General features: G+C 40.0%; 1 protein-coding gene across 22 annotated transcripts in view; it reads right to left on the bottom strand.

Moving 5' to 3' along the window:
* The window catches only part of LOC135205744 (zinc finger and BTB domain-containing protein 17-like), a 292065-nt gene that overhangs the window by 210440 nt on the left and 65628 nt on the right, over positions 1 to 15997 (bottom strand). The window contains exon 6 of one of the 22 annotated variants that reach the window (XM_064236861.1): positions 3354 to 3490. The exons of the other annotated variants lie outside the window; for them this stretch is intronic. Coding sequence (XP_064092931.1) covers positions 3416 to 3490 — 75 coding nt within the window. The 3' untranslated portion in view covers positions 3354 to 3415. Of the gene's footprint in view, positions 1 to 3353; positions 3491 to 15997 lie in introns of those variants that run through there. 22 annotated transcript variants of the gene reach the window in all.

Below are 15997 nucleotides of genomic sequence, written 5' to 3'. Positions count from 1 at the left end.
AGAAGGTTGATATTTTGGCACTTATCGTTATTTATATGAAATTATTTCAAAACTGATAAAAGCTACAACCATGGGTTGTTTTAAGTTGTATTTCAAACAAAATTGCGCACATTTTCATATACAAAACTTTATGTAATAGCTAATATAAAACTGTGCAAACGTTACGACAATCAGACGAAAAAAAATTCTAATTTTTTCGGTAGTTACTGCACGGACGTAGGAAAAAGTTTTTTCTAAAATTCACCATAAATCGACATATTGTGCTAGAGACTTCCAATTTGTTGCAAAATAAAGGTAAATGATTGAGTATTACTAGAATATAAGAGTTTTAGCTTACAATTGCGGTTTTCAACCATTTCGGTCGAGTTAAAGTTGACTGAAGGTTGAAATTTTGGCACTTATCGTTATTTATATGAAAATATTTCAAAACTGATAAAATATACAACCATGGGTTGTTTTTAGTTGTATTCTCCATGAAATTGCGCACATTTCCATATATAAAACTTTATGTAACAGCTAATGTAAAACGGTGCAAACATAACGACAATCGGACGAAAACATTTTTAAATCTTTCGGAAGAGTTACCGCGCGGACGTAAGGAAAAATTTCTTTCATAAATTCACCATAAATCGAGATATTGTGCTAGAGACTTTCAAATTGTTGTAAAATGAAGGTTAATGATTGAATATTACTAGAATATAAGAGTTTGAGCTTACAATTGCGTTTTTTGACCATTTCAGTAGATTGACCGAAGGTTAAAATTTTGGCACTTGCCATTATTTATATGAAAATATTTCAAAACTGATAAAAGCTACAACCATGGGTTGTCTTTTGTTGTATTTTACATGAAATTGCACACATTTTCCTATATAAAACTCTATGTAACAGCTAATATAAAATGGTGCAAAAATTATGTCAAAGTGACGAAATAATTTCTGAGATGTGTCGCTGATGCTTTTTAGTGCGAGAAGAAAGAAATTCGTGCTTGCGCGCCTGGGTAACGATTATAAACAAAACAACAGCTTGATCCGTGAACTCACAGCATCCGTCAAGGTGTGTGATTCAAAAGTTTTCGCCAAGTAGGCCTATAACTATTTTTCCATGAATTTTTAAAAAATTTTTTGCGTCAACGTTTCGTACGTCAATTCGGCACCCAACAGACAATTTTCGTCGACGTTTAATACGTCCAATCGGCGTTTAAGGGTTAAGTTCCACTAAACAAGTATGTTAAGCGTACAAATTATAAATGTAATTACTTTTACTCAAATGGTTCTGTTGTGAGCCAAGATTCTGTTACTTGGTTCCATCTATGAAACCCTTTGGATTTCTAATTCCATTAACCAAGCCTACCCAAGTAAATAGTGATTCAGGATGAAGTAATATGTATATAAGTAATAGCTGCATTGTGAAACAGATGCACTAATTTTTATTTTTTAAAGATTTAAACAGAATTTAGGTATTTAAATGTGCAATACGGAGTGCCCTACTCCCTACCTTGTCCCTCTGACAGTTAGTGCTTACGGCAACATCCAGGTGAGTTAACTGGCTGTGATAGAACCAGGGCTGACTTTTGTACAAACACAGTTACCTGTTAGATACTTTACTTTAATACTCGCATTTTGCTTTAGTCTCAAAGGTGTGATTTCAAAGGTGTGATTTTTTTGTCTTTGACTATCATTTGACAAATTAAGATGCTAAATTTTAACCCAAACCTCTTTATTGAATCAACATCTTTAGTCAACAATGAAGTATTCTCTTCCATAATTGCCACTTATCTGTTAAATATACTGTTTCCCACTTTCTTGTCCAAACAGATAATTATGTAATGTAATAAGCCTCTGTGCATGCACCCTGCTCACTATTCATAGTGACCGTATTGTCTAATATTCTCGTTCAACCAATATCAAGCATACATTTACAGTTAACAACTGTGTCAATGGCTAATCATTTTACCTTGAAAGATGTATGACACTAAATTCATCAACTGTGCCTTAACCCTTAACACTGAAGCACAAAAACAACACATCTCTTCCTAACAGACAGTAGTTCTCTTCTTTGCACATTTTCAATCTCCATTTAGAATCAAACATTAAAGCCACTCAACTCAAGATTGAACATCTAATGTCACCCTACTGTGAGTGCACCAAATCTGGCAACAAGCCAGTTATAAAATTTTAACCCCAAAATAATGTACTTAATAAACAAGCAGTTATGAAATTTTAGCCCCAAAATAATGTACTTAATGCCATTGCTGGCTATCTTCAAATAATGGGACACAAAGCTCTACCAACTTTCAATGTGAAAAACCTTAAAAACACTAATCATGAAGCACTTACAACTCATAAAAGTTAAGCACTCTACAAAATATATAGGCACACATTAAATGTGGATATTATACAGTCAGCTATGTATTTCCACAGTCATATGCACTAATAAAGTAAATTATGGTTTACCATCTGGTAAGTGTACATTTAAAGTATACATGTATGGCTTGAGATGTATATACATACCAAATAATAACATAAGTGTATTGGCTATCAAATACAACAACAAACTGATTTCCTTTGAATCCAAAAGATTTTACATTACTAATAACAAGGAAAAACATAAAAAATGCAACTGTAACAGAACACTTACATCTAAGGTGAAGACAATCATCTAATACAAGCCTTCTCTGCCACTACATGGGGTATAAAAGTTTCCCAAGAGTATTAGCTTTAATAGTGTAAATAATTTAATGAATATCCAAATATCAAGCTTATCATGAGGCTTGCTCAACAAATTTATTTTCATACAAGGCAAAAATTAGATCAAGGTAAAGTTCAAGAAGGTGGAGAGCTAAGTGGTAAGAGACCAAAGGGAAAGGATGAAAAGGGAAAGGATGAAAAGTAAAAGGATGAAAGCAATGCAGCTAGTGGTTTACAGGACAGCAAAGATCAGTCGAGCGTACCACTGTCTACAGAGTGCAATTGTACATAAGCTCCCCTATGTGGTAACTCTACAGAGGGTCAACATACAGGTACAAGACCTGGCATTTCACATGATGAAAACTACTTAAAACCACAAATTACTCTAAATATTTCCAAAGAGCTTTTGGGCTGACTTGCATACAGCTGAAATCAGCTGAAATCGATGTCAAAAATTACCTTTGTCCTTAAGAGGTTTGCAGTGATAGACTGGTAATAACAAAACTTGAGTACTGCAAAAATTAATCATGAAATTTACGCTATTAGGCTAAGCACTTGGTACTTTCAACCATCCACCAATTAAGAGAGTGAAAAATGAAATTTTCATTATTAAAATGAAGTTTTATTGTATACTTACCGAACAATTATAGAGCCGTGATTTCCACGAGCGGCAGGATACTAAATTCAAATTTAGCGCGTCGGCGTCGCCAACACTGGTGGTGATGACGTCATCTCCCTCCACTCGCGGGAGAACCAGGTACAACTGCCCAGGTGAATCCAATTCTTTCTGCCCGTCCGTCCACCTAAGGGGAGGAGGGTGGGTATAATCATAATTGTTCGGTAAGTATACAATAAAACTTCATTTTAATAATGAAAATTTCATTTTTATTGTAGTGTCTTACCGAACAATTATACAGCTGATTACACATTTATGGGAAGGTGGGATTCAGTGGACCACTAGTATTTTTAAATGGTTACATTTATTGCAATACCAGTAAACACTCAAGGTGTCTGTTGTACCTTACCTTGTAAGAGAGCTACAGCAGACTGTTACTGCCTCTGGTCGGTGCTCTTCTTACTATTGTAGAGGAATTGGAATTTGACCAAAGTTAGCCTCTACAGGAGTGGAATCCTTCCGTAGTTCAAGCGAGTCCAGGCTGACTGACGGAGGATAGTAACAACAAAGATTGCCCTTGCCCTGGGCTAAGACCAGAAATTCAATCATACAAAACATTTGTCACCAACACCAGATTTAAAAACATATATACCCAACCATTGTAAAATCTGACCTAACAGACTGGTGAGTATCCCAGGTACTCAGTACCCCCAGCTTCCCTTGAACTCGACAACCTATTCAAGGTGAAAAGTTAGCATAGAGGTGACGACCCCTGTGCCGTTTCTCCCAACACCATGCCAGAAACCGCCACCGGACATAACGTTTTACAATTCTCGAAAACCGTTTCTATCTCTTTGAGATAATGACTCGCAAAAACCGAATTCGATCTCCAGAACGTGCTCTGAAGAATCGAAGCTAAAGATAAATTCTTTCTGAATGCTAAAGAAGTTGCCACTGCTCTAACCTCGTGAGCTTTAACTCTCAGAACGGAAAGATTGTCGTTCTCGGACTGCGAGTGAGCTTCCCTGATAAGCTCTCTAATAAAGAACGATATAGCATTCTTAGAAGGACGAGAGGGATTTTGAACCGAGGTCCAGAGCTTAGAAGATTGTCCTCTAATACCCTTAGTGGCAAACAGATACTGCTTAATAGCCCTGACTGGACATAAGAGCCTTTCTTCCTCCTCATGTCCAACCAAATCAGATAAGTTCCTTACCACAAAACTCCTCGGCCAAGGATTAGAAGGATTCTCATTTTTGGCTAGAAAGGTCAAAGATACCGAAAATACAGCATTGCCTTGAGAGAAACCGACTCTTTTGTCTATAGCGTGCAATTCGCTGACACGCTTAGCAGAAGCTAGTGCAATAAGAAAGAGTGCCTTCTTAGTCAAGTTCCTGAGTGAAGCCAACTTCAAAGGCTCAAACGGTGGCCCCATGAGGAACTTAAGCACCACATCTAAGTTCCAAGCCACTGTATCTTGCGGGAGCTTAGTGGTTTCGAAAGACCTAATGAGGTCCGACAGATCTGAATTGGAGGAAATATCCAAACCTCGATGTCGAAAAACCGAAGAGAGCATGGCTCTATATCCTCTGATCGTCGAAGGAGCCAGTTTCTTAGAGTTCCTAAGAAATAGAAGAAAATCTGCTATTTCTGTTAAAGAGGTCGCAGAAGTAGAGACTTTAGCACTTCTACACCACTCTCTGAAGATTCTCCACTTCCCTTGATAGAGTTTGTTAGAAGACTCTCTCCTACAACGAGCGATAGCTTCTGCAGCTCTTCTTGAAAATCCTTTCGCTCTGACAAGATTCCGGACAGTCTGAACCCTGTCAGAGCTAGAGCGGACAAGTTTTGGTGGAACCTCTTGAAGTGAGGTTGTTTGAGAAGCCACTTCTCTGGAGGAAGAAGTCTGGGGAAGTCTACTAACAACTGGAGAAGGTCCGGGAACCACTCTTTCCTGGGCCAAAAGGGAGCGATTAACGTCAGTGTTACATTGCTGTGCGACATGAACTTGTTCAGCACCTCTCTTATTAGACCGAACGGAGGGAATGCCTAAGCTTCCAGACCCGACCAATCCAACAGCATTGCGTCCACCGACCAAGCTAGAGGATCTGGGACTGGAGAACAAAAGAGAGGAAGACGGTTTGTTCCTTGATGTCGCGAACAGGTCTATTGACGGTCGTCCCCAAAGGCGCCAAAGTTTCTGACAAATCTTGTTGTCCAAAGTCCACTCCAGAGGTAACACTTGCTGTTGACGACTTAACTCGTCCGCCAGGACGTTCATCTTTCCCGGAACAAATCTCGGGACTAGCTGAACCTTCGCTTCGTTTGACCACAGGAGGAGATCCTTGGCTACTTCGTACAGAGAGAAAGACTGAGTCCCCCCCTGTTTCTGCACGTACGAGAGAGCCGTGGAGTTGTCGGAATGCACTGCCACTACTCGACCTTCTACTAAGCTCCGAAACTGTCTGAGCCCCAAGAAAATTGCTAACAGTTCCTTTACATTTATGTGGAACTTCTTCTCCTTCTCCGACCAAGCTCCTGAAGTCCGTTGATTTCCCAGTAGGGCTCCCCAACCTGTGTCCGATGTGTCGGAAAAGAACTGTAGGTTCGGGAGGATGGGTCGTAAATCTAACCCTTCTTCCCTTGCTCGAGAGAGCCACCACCTTAGGTCCTCTTTTATTTGATCTGTGACAGGAAAGGTAATCGAGTCTGGTTGTGTCTTCCTGCACCAAGAGGCTCTCAGGAAAAACTGCAGAGGTCTCATGTGCAGTCTTCCCAACGTCACAAATTTCTCCACTGACGTCAATTTGCCCAGGAGTCTCATCCACTGATTGGCAGAACTTACCTTTTTGTCCAAGAACTCCTGAACTGTCTCCAGACAGCCTTGAACCCTCTTGGGGACAGAAAAGCCCGAAAAACTTGAGCATTCAGAATCATCCCCAAATAAAGGATGCTCTGAGATGGAACCAACTGGGACTTCTGTTTGTTGACCAGAATTCCTAACTTTCTGGCAAGATCCAGAGTTGTTCCAAGGTCCTTCATGCACCGACTCTCTGATTCCGACCGGAGAAGCCAATCGTCCAGATAGAGGGAGATTCTTACTCCTAATATGTGCAGCCAGCTTCCTATCGGGGATAGAACCCTGGTGAAAACTTGAGGAGCGGTCGCTAGTCCGAAGCAAAGCGCCCGAAACTGAAACACCTTGCCTTCGAACATGAACCTCAGGTACTTCCGAGATTCGCGATGTATCGGAATGTGAAAATAAGCGTCTTGCATGTCCAGAGAGACCATCCAATCCCCCTGTCTGATGGACTCCAGAACCGACCGAGTGGTCTCCATATGAAATTTTGTTTTCTGGACATGCAAGTTCAGGGCGCTCACATCCAAAACCGGCCTCCAGCCCCCTGATGACTTGGGAACTACAAAAAGGCGATTGTAAAAGCCTGGAGGAAAATCCCCTTCTATCTGTTCTATCGCTTCTTTGAGAATAAGCGCTTCCACTTCTGCGGCTAGCGCCAGAAATTTCTCTGAGCCCGGAGAGTATGCCTGGAATGGAATTGGCACAGGTGAGAGCGAGGGAGGTGAAACGAGAGGAATACGATAGCCGAACTTGAGTACTTGCACTACCCAGGCTTCTGCTCCTCTGTTTTCCCATTCCTCCCAAAACAGAGCCAGCCTGGCTCCCACTGGTGCATGAAGAACCGAGCTTTCATTTGGAAGGTTTGTTAACCTTGGCTGAGGCCTTAGACTGAGGTCGCAAATTCGACTTCGGCCGAAAGAAGCGCTTGGGTTTTCTCCCTCGAAAAGGCACTTGGGCCAGAGGAGAAACCGAAGGAACAGTCTCCACAGGAGCTTTAGGTCTCTTAGTAGACTGTGCCAGTAAAATCCGAAGTAGATTTCTTATCTAGCGCAGACGAAATTGACAACACTACATCGTCTGGAAAGAGGTTATCTTTCACAAAAGGAGCGAACAAGAGAGCAGACTTCTGTTGGGAAGTAACCCTTTTAGAAGCAAAGGAGCACCAAAGTTGCCTTTTCTTAAGGGTACCAAAGGCGATGAGCGAAGCTAACTCATCACATCCATCCCTAATGGATTTGTCCGCACAGGACAGAACACCAATCCAATCCTCCGCTAACTCCTGAGAAAGAGAAGGACAGTCTTCGATCTTGGCCGCTAAAGCGCCAATAGTCCAATCAAGGAAGCTAAAGACTTCCAAAAGTTTAAATTGATTCTTTACAACGTGGTCCAACTCCGGCGCTGTAAAGAAAACTTTCGCTGCGGCGAAAGCAGATCTTCTAGAGGAGTCGATTAAACTGGAGAAGTCTCCCTGGGAGGAGGCAGAAACTCCCAGAGAAGGAGCTTCCCCAGTTACATAAAACCTATACCTCTTACGAAGCAACTTAGAGGGAGGGTAAGCAAAAAGAGCCTTCCCTAAGTCTCTTTTCATAGACATCCATTTCTCAGTCTCTTTCAACGAATGTCTAACCGCTTTAGATAGAACAAGTTTTGGGAGGAGAGGGTCTGAAGTTTTCCTCCTCATCAAAAAAGTCGAAGTTGGGGAGCGCGGAGCCGCTTTCTCAAAATAATCTGGATAAGATACCAGAAGAAATCTAAGGAGACGTGAATAACACGAGAGGTGATGTGAATCCTCCTCCTCTACTTCTTCATTCTCCGATACCGCCGAAGAAGTAGACGGAACTACAACTGATCTGAAGGTTTCGAACCACCCTAGGACTCATTCATCCAGTTGGTTAACATCTCTAACTGCTTGCGCAAAGGCGCCAGAGACGAATCAAAAACAGTTAACGTAGGCTTGGAAGAGCCTAAATGTTCAGCAGGAGGCGGAAAAACTACTTGCGCCTCGCTCGGAGGCGCCGAAATTCGAGGCGAAACAGGCGCATCAGGCGTAACAGACGAAAAAGCGCCTAAAGAAACACCCTTAGAACTGCTAGCTACAGCGCTAAAACCACAATCTCTACTAGTAGATGGAGCCGAAAAAGGCACAGATTGAGGCGGACGAACGAGCCGCTAACGGCCGCGGCGCAACCCTACTCTCAGGCTCCTTATACCGCTTGACTGGAGGAGGCGAAGAATCGGCGCCTGAACGCCTCTTTAAGGGACGCGAAACGGGCGAATCTCGCCAAGAGCGCCGCGCGACCGGAGACGAATCGCTTGAATCATTCGAAAGGCGTCTGACCGCAACACCTTTCCAACGCTTAACCGAGCCCTGTTGAGGCGCAACAGGCTCAACCAGAGAGGCGCCTGTCTGTGGGCAAATCCCGATCGACTCCCTTGGACTTCCGGTATGTCTTCTCCCCGGTGCGGGGGAGCTGGACAGTGACCTTTGTCTAGGAGACGTGTCAGGACAGACAGACGCACCCTCAACTACACTCTTACCTGAAGCCGCTTTCTCCAAAAACGTCTTAACTGAATTACCAAGTTGCAAAACCGTATTCGCTAGTACCGAAAATTTCTTATCTAACCTCGATTCCAGACTGGCAATGGTGTCGGAAGAAACTACACGGGAAGCCGGAGAAGTGGGATTAGTAGGAGGAATAGGAGGTGTAGTTAAAGGAGACATAACAATTTGAGGAGAAACAGAAGGAACAGATGCATCGCAAGACGAAGCAGAGCTAAGTCTACTTTCCCTAAGCGCTGCTTTTCTAATTCTGTCTTTAGCTAATTTCTCCGAGTATGAACTAAAAAACTTCCATTGAGAATCAGTCCAATCACTACACTCGTTACATGTTTCGATCTGCTGAACAAACCTGTCCCCTACACTTAACACATTTAGTGTGAGAATCATACTCTAACTTGGATAATCTAGTTTTACATCCTGAGATGCAAAACCTAACTCCCGACGGACTAGAATCCGACATGGCAACGCCTAAATAAAAATCAAAATAATAACAACGCCAAAAAAGAGTACTTCACCAATTCCGAAGATCAAATCCACCAGAAAAAAAAGCGAAGCAAAGTCATCCAACCGCACCGACCACCGATGTTCACCGGACGCCGGCAGGAAAAGAATTGAATTCACCTGGGCAGTTGTACCTGGTTCTCCCGCGAGTGGAGGGAGATGACGTCATCACCACCAGTGTTGGCGACGCAGACGCGCTAAATTTGAATTTAGTATCCTGCCGCTCGTGGAAATCACGGCTCTATAATTGTTTGGTAAGACACTACAATAAAAAGAGGGAGTTGGATTGATTAAATAGCATGATAAAGAGACCCGTAAAATCTGATAAGTAAAATTACGTAAAGGTGAAACTGGAAGAAAAACCTGTAGCTGAACTAAGTATTATCAGATGGAGAAGTTGGACAGCAAGATGATAGGAAGGAAGAGAGAAATGGACGTTAAGTAAAACACTAAATAGTGGACGCACCTAGGGGTTCAAAGGATTAACACCATTTAGTAATGCCACTGCATAGGGCATTTAACTTTAACAGGGAGAACACTAGTACTATTTAATAGATTGCTTATTTACTTGAGCTGCTGATAAGGTTGGGATCTTGTCAAATTTTCTTCAAGAGATATGTCCAAGACCTGCCATCCACACAAAATTTGTTTTTCAATGTAATGTTGGGGTACACCAGGTTTGGACAAACTATTAGTAAATTTGAAAGAGAAAGTTACCAAACAACACCAAATAATAATGAGAACATTAAACACTTTACCCACAAATGGCTAATCTGACAACTTTGTTACTGCATCAATGATTTTATTGCCTTTCATTTGAATCTTTAGTGTCCTGACTGATGCCAAAGACATAAGACAAAGGGCATTTTATTTCAGCCTCAGAGTTACTTTGCTTTACAAATAAATATGATTTTCTACTTTATAATACTTTTAATTAATAAAAACAATACTTTTAATTAATAAAAACAATAGTTTTTTCTTAAAACAAGGTTATTGTCTTTCAAATGTGTTTCATGTGAAACTCCTATCCTAATTAATAAAAATAGTTTTCCAACTGAGTTTTTTTGTCTTACAAATAAATGCATTTCATATGAATCTTCTATAGAGCTTTAAATTAATAAAAATTGCATTTTTTCTTTAAAAGCCTTCTATAATGTCTATTTTAAATAATACTTATTTTGCTTAATAGACTATGGGTCCTATAAAATTGTGATTTTTTTTAATGTGGCCCTTGCACTGGAAAGTTTGCCCACCCCTGGGAAACACTGTCTGTATATAAGGATCAATTCATGAAGGGTTGCAATTTAATACACACAGTATTAATGTCTTTCATCAAGCTCAATGTTCAGAATGCATAATGACATTTCTCATGATTATGCTTCAGGCTTATTTTACTTTAATTTGCAATCAGCTTCATCATCCCATGAAGTCTAGTATTTATTCATTACAGCTAAATTGAGCAATTCACTATTTTTCAAACAATTCTTAATTTTTAATACTAGTCCTTCCAGGAATGTCTCTGACAATGATATAAATTTTACTTTATTCCTACAAGGTATTAACTCCAGCAATACTCCGACTTATGTACCAATTTATCTACGTAGTTAGAGAGCTAAAACTGAAGGTGTGCCTTGCACGATACATTTTGTACATGGTACTGAAGATTCTTAGCAGTGACCTTTTGGTCCAGCTGCATTGTTTCATACCTTTTACATACTTTGCACCTACTCATGCAATCCCTCCCTACTTAGCTGCCCAACATTGTGTCAGTTTTCAACTTTCACTTAAAAACAATTCATTAATATATTTATAATAATCACCGTCACATTGTTTTCTAGTAATTCTCCAGTCAAGAAATATCACAAGACATTGTGGACTTCCTTTAATGACTTTATAGCAGTAAAGATTACTTTTTGCACAAACAAAAGAAATTAGCCGGGTATCTAGTATGTAGTTACCATTATAAATTATTTTAATGAACCCATCAAGTCACATTTAGATGTACACAAGATACTGCTTAAGGAATTTGTTTCTAAAAAGAAGAGTTTTTAAAATATAAAGCCATAAATACTATCAGCCTCACTACAAACCTCTTTACCAGGCAGACCCAAGACAAGTGGCTTGTGGTGACAAGGATTCCATTTTATCAACTGACAATTATGGCTTTCTACATCATCATCTTCATACAGGTTTAGTTTAATCTTTCTATGGAGAAACAACTTTCACTTTTATCATTTTAGAAGACTTTCACATTTTATGTCCAACTTTAACTACACTTCTTGGCAGAAGACAAGTTTCTGATGCAAATTGTACCAAGTTAGCAGGAAAGCTTTAGATATCTTTATAACTTCTGGATCCAAACAACATCAAACCCTGGAAGCCTCTAAATGGCCCTTTAAATACATGAAGCAGCAGCTTACAGAATTTCACTGAAAATCAACCCAGCTGACCCAGTACACTACCTCCATTTTTTTTTACTCAACATTATTTTACTAGGAAATGCCTCATCCTATTCTTCCTTCACTTGGTAAAAAAGATTGATAAATTTCATTAAATACAAAAACTGGTAAAATGTAGAATGGCCCATATCAGTGCACAATCTGAACTTGAGGTAAATGATAATATCCTACTTATAAATTAATATTATCAGTGATATTCTCTTAAATCTCTCAATATCTACGTATGTATCATGAATAAACTATGGTAAAATATACACAGTTTCCATCTGCATATTTATATGCCTCATAATTCCATTATACATCATTCAATGATTTTACTATTATGCCTTCTGTCATTAGTATTATTTCTTTATCCAATGTCAAATTCTAGACCCTTTAAAAAATGTACTTTTTTTCTGTAAGTCAACTCATGCTTTTAAGTACCTTACTAATATCGTAAAAATAAAAGAAAAAAACCATACAATTATGTAGTAAAATTCTAATCCCATTACCAATTTTTTTCACTTGCTGTCTTGGGTGCACATATGATCCCCTTCAAAGAGTGCCTGATTACTAACATTATTTTTTCTTTTATATATTATGAAGTTTATGTTTCATGTTTCCAGGTGAATAAGTGGCAGTAAAAAGAGAGACTGGCCTGAAGGTTTTGTTCCAAATGAACATACTGTACTAGAACTTATGTAATACGTACACTGCAACTTTTAAATAGAAAATTTGAATAAACTGTCAATACGTATATTGAACATCTGAATACATGTAAATGTGGAAGATTGACAAAATGTCCTTCAGGATTTCTTTCCAATCTACACTGTTGGTTGAAAATTGGACCATCACAAAGGGTAGGGTATGGTTTGTTCAAGAGGTCTTCTGCATTCTCTACATTCAGAAACTGGCTTGTGTGGGTTTTTCATCAACACATGGATTAGATAATGTGATACATTTGGAAAAGGGACTATTTCACTATTAATGGGGTATACTTTTTTAGGATGAACAGCACCACCACACTCCAACAGTTAATTCAACCTATGTACATATTTTAAATTGGTATTGTCTAATCAATTATCCCACAAAGCCTGCCATTTACTAAAGAAGGTTTTAGATACAGTATTGACATCACCAACAACAGGAGGTTGATCAGCAACGTAATTTCCTATAAGTTCTATAGGAAACCACCACAGTGTTTCATTATGTATACTGTATATATATTGCAAGATGAAATCTCCATTTAAAAAACACTGGGATTTTCATGATAATGTATCTGGTATCTACAGCATTTGTATCATATTAATGTTTGTGATACTAAACAAGCACCTGGGATGGGGGGAAAGTGTTAGGGCAGAAGTCATACCTGCACAGGAGCAGAATGCAACAGAGTATGATAAATAAGAGCATGATAATTCATAGGTGTAGGAGAGAAAGCCAAGGTCACAAACACTGCAACAGTTAAAAGGCGGTACTGGCCACTTAGGGGGGGAAACATGTAAGGGGGGGGGGGACAATCCAATATTGTAACAAATAACTTTGTGAATAAGAGGCATCACATTACAAAATACATAAGAAAATATGGAATGAAAAAGCACACAAAAACAGAAAATGCTTGGAGGTCCTAAAACAAGTGGTAGTATATCTTCACAAACAGGAAGCACACTACGGCTAAAACACACCAGTTAAGTTTTATTCATCCGCCCCCACTTTCCTTTTAATTTTTTATTTGTACTAGGCAAATTAATGCCTCTAATATTGTTATTATTACTTTCCCCACCTAGTGCTGTACTAACCTCATCAAGTAATGGATACCTTGCATCCCATATCTCTTTCATATCTATTGTCATTTTAAAACTTTCATTTTTAAGCTATATGAATTCATGTTTACTGTATTACTGATCTTTCTTAAATTGTCCTAGACGTCAGGGAAGAATTATTTGATTCTTGTTCTAATTATGTTACCTTGTGCTCCTGTTTCATATTTAATGTTATTCTAATGTCTTTTCTTGGACTGTAAACTAATTGATCCTTTATTATTGTTGATCTTCCATATACTTATTTTCCAACCACATTCTTTTTTACATACAGTAGCTACTTAGCACCAATATTTTTTATGTTTCCTCTCACCACCATTTAGTGGAGTAGTCCTCTGATCCTTTTCCTAAATGAATCAACAAGCCCTTCAATAAACAAAAAAAACTCGTCCACTGGTGTTTTCCCAACTGGCCCAGACAACTCTACAAGGATAATTTTTAATATTATTCAAGGTCATTGGAATATCATCTCCGACGGCCGTCGGGTAAGTTGACCTTGATCTCTCGTCTAGGCGAACAACGCTTTCCATCAGTGTATCAGGAGAGTTTACCAACTCTTTATTATTTGACCTTTTAGTAGGAACTTTCTCATCCTTCCTTCTTATTTTAAAAGGTCTTACAGGGGAAACTGGTATACGTTCTCCGCTGAATGCTGCCCACTCACTGTTGATTTCCCCAACGGCAGTGGAGTCTCTACTGAACGCTTTGTCCTCACCGTTGGTATCTCCACAGTGGTCGCCACTCCAGTGGCCATCGATGCTTTCGCCCGTTCGGAAGCCCGTAAATGACTTCGATCGTTAGCGTTAACTTTACTGGCCACTGTCTTCCTCACTTTGTTGCTGACAGGGATGTGACGGTCCTGGCTCGAAGATGAAAAAGAATTTACTCTTCTCCTCTTGGCACAAGGATCAGTCACGAAGTCCTGTATCCTCCAACGCTTGACTGGTACATGCAGTGATATCATTGAATTTTGCGATGACGCCGAACTATAGGAAGAAGACCAAGGAGACGACTGTTCACGTCTTTTCTTTTTGTCTTTCTTATCTATTTTGTCCTCTAGAGCTTGTAATTTCTTCATGACTGTGTTTCCTAATGAGTCAGAAAGCGTATTCGTCTACGGAGGCAAAGAAGTAGTGAGAGAAGCAGTAGGCTGTGACGTCATGGAGTCAGCCATGCCCGTGTGGACGTCGATTGTGACGTCCCCACACTTGTAGGGAGAAACTGAGCGGCTACTGCTGGTATCCCTGCGTGTGCTGCAAATCTGTTTCCAAAGTTCTGCATCGCCAGAAACATTGATGATGTCGGTGACGTAGCATTCGCTCCCATAAATTGCAGGCCAGGGAGATGCGGAGCATTCATTGTCGGCAGGCCCGGGTGGAAACGTGACGCCATAGAGTGAGAAAGCAACCCTTCCAAGGTTGATACGCCTGGTAGGCCTAACGCTGACCACATTCCTTCCATTCTTTGCACGTCGGGGGCTGAAATCTGGGACAAAGATGGTGATGCTCCCCCTCTCCCTGCCGGGAACGATGGAGTGTAATTATGCATAAAATTACCCAAAACCCCTCCTGGAGTTTCCAATAATGAATCATTAGAAGAAACTGAAGGGGTATGGGAAACATCAAAAGCAGGTGACGAAACATACGGAGCAGTGTGATATATCGTCAATACAAATGAAGCTGACAACGCTTGGTCATCCAAAGATGGCGGTGTCTCCTTTCTTTTATACTGGCCTTTCCCATAAAACTTCATCCATTGTTCCACTGACCAACCACGACAAACTGAGCAAGGATTAGTAATAGTACATACGTTTTCTCTGCACCTATTACACATTGGATGAGGCTCTGTAGATACTGATGTTAAAAATCTTGAACAAGGAAACCCACTCACTCCAGGGCATTTCCTTTGTCTCTTGCGAGATCCTGAAGAAATTTCCCTTGGTGAAACAAAATTCTCCATATCTAACAACGTACATACACCTAGCAGATCACACCCACACTGCGATCACCCAGAGAAAGAAAAAAGGAAAATATGAATAAAACGGGCAAACTAAACCGGCTTTAAACAGATAGAAAGTAATCACGTCCTATCTTAAAGGCGGTAGGAAAGTAACTGATAGGTCACGGGACGCCAAGGGCATTCTGGGAACTACATACCCTGTGACCTGGTGCAGATGCCAATAATCCCTGGATCTCACAAGTTTATTTTATTAATTCTACCGGTTTGCAGCTTGGCACTAGTATAATCCTAATGTTAAGACCGATGGTTTGTTTTTGTATATGAACAAGGATAATTTTAATCCTGCCCAAAACATGAAACCAAAAGCTCTATGCTTCTATACTATTATGTCCTGTGAGGAAAGATGTTACCTATTTTGGGAACGACACTGCCTGTGGGATGCCCTGGAGACTACCCTAAGGATATGTCTTGACCAATAATACAACCTAACCTACTTGAGGCCCTTCTCAGGAGTGCTCTTATAAATAGATAGAAAACCAGATGATCTGGCCGAGTC

This window comes from Macrobrachium nipponense, chromosome 24, assembly GCF_015104395.2.
Source record: "Macrobrachium nipponense isolate FS-2020 chromosome 24, ASM1510439v2, whole genome shotgun sequence".
In the NCBI taxonomy this organism is placed as follows: Eukaryota; Metazoa; Arthropoda; class Malacostraca; order Decapoda; family Palaemonidae; genus Macrobrachium; species Macrobrachium nipponense.
This window is presented reverse-complemented; position numbering and strand designations above follow the sequence as displayed.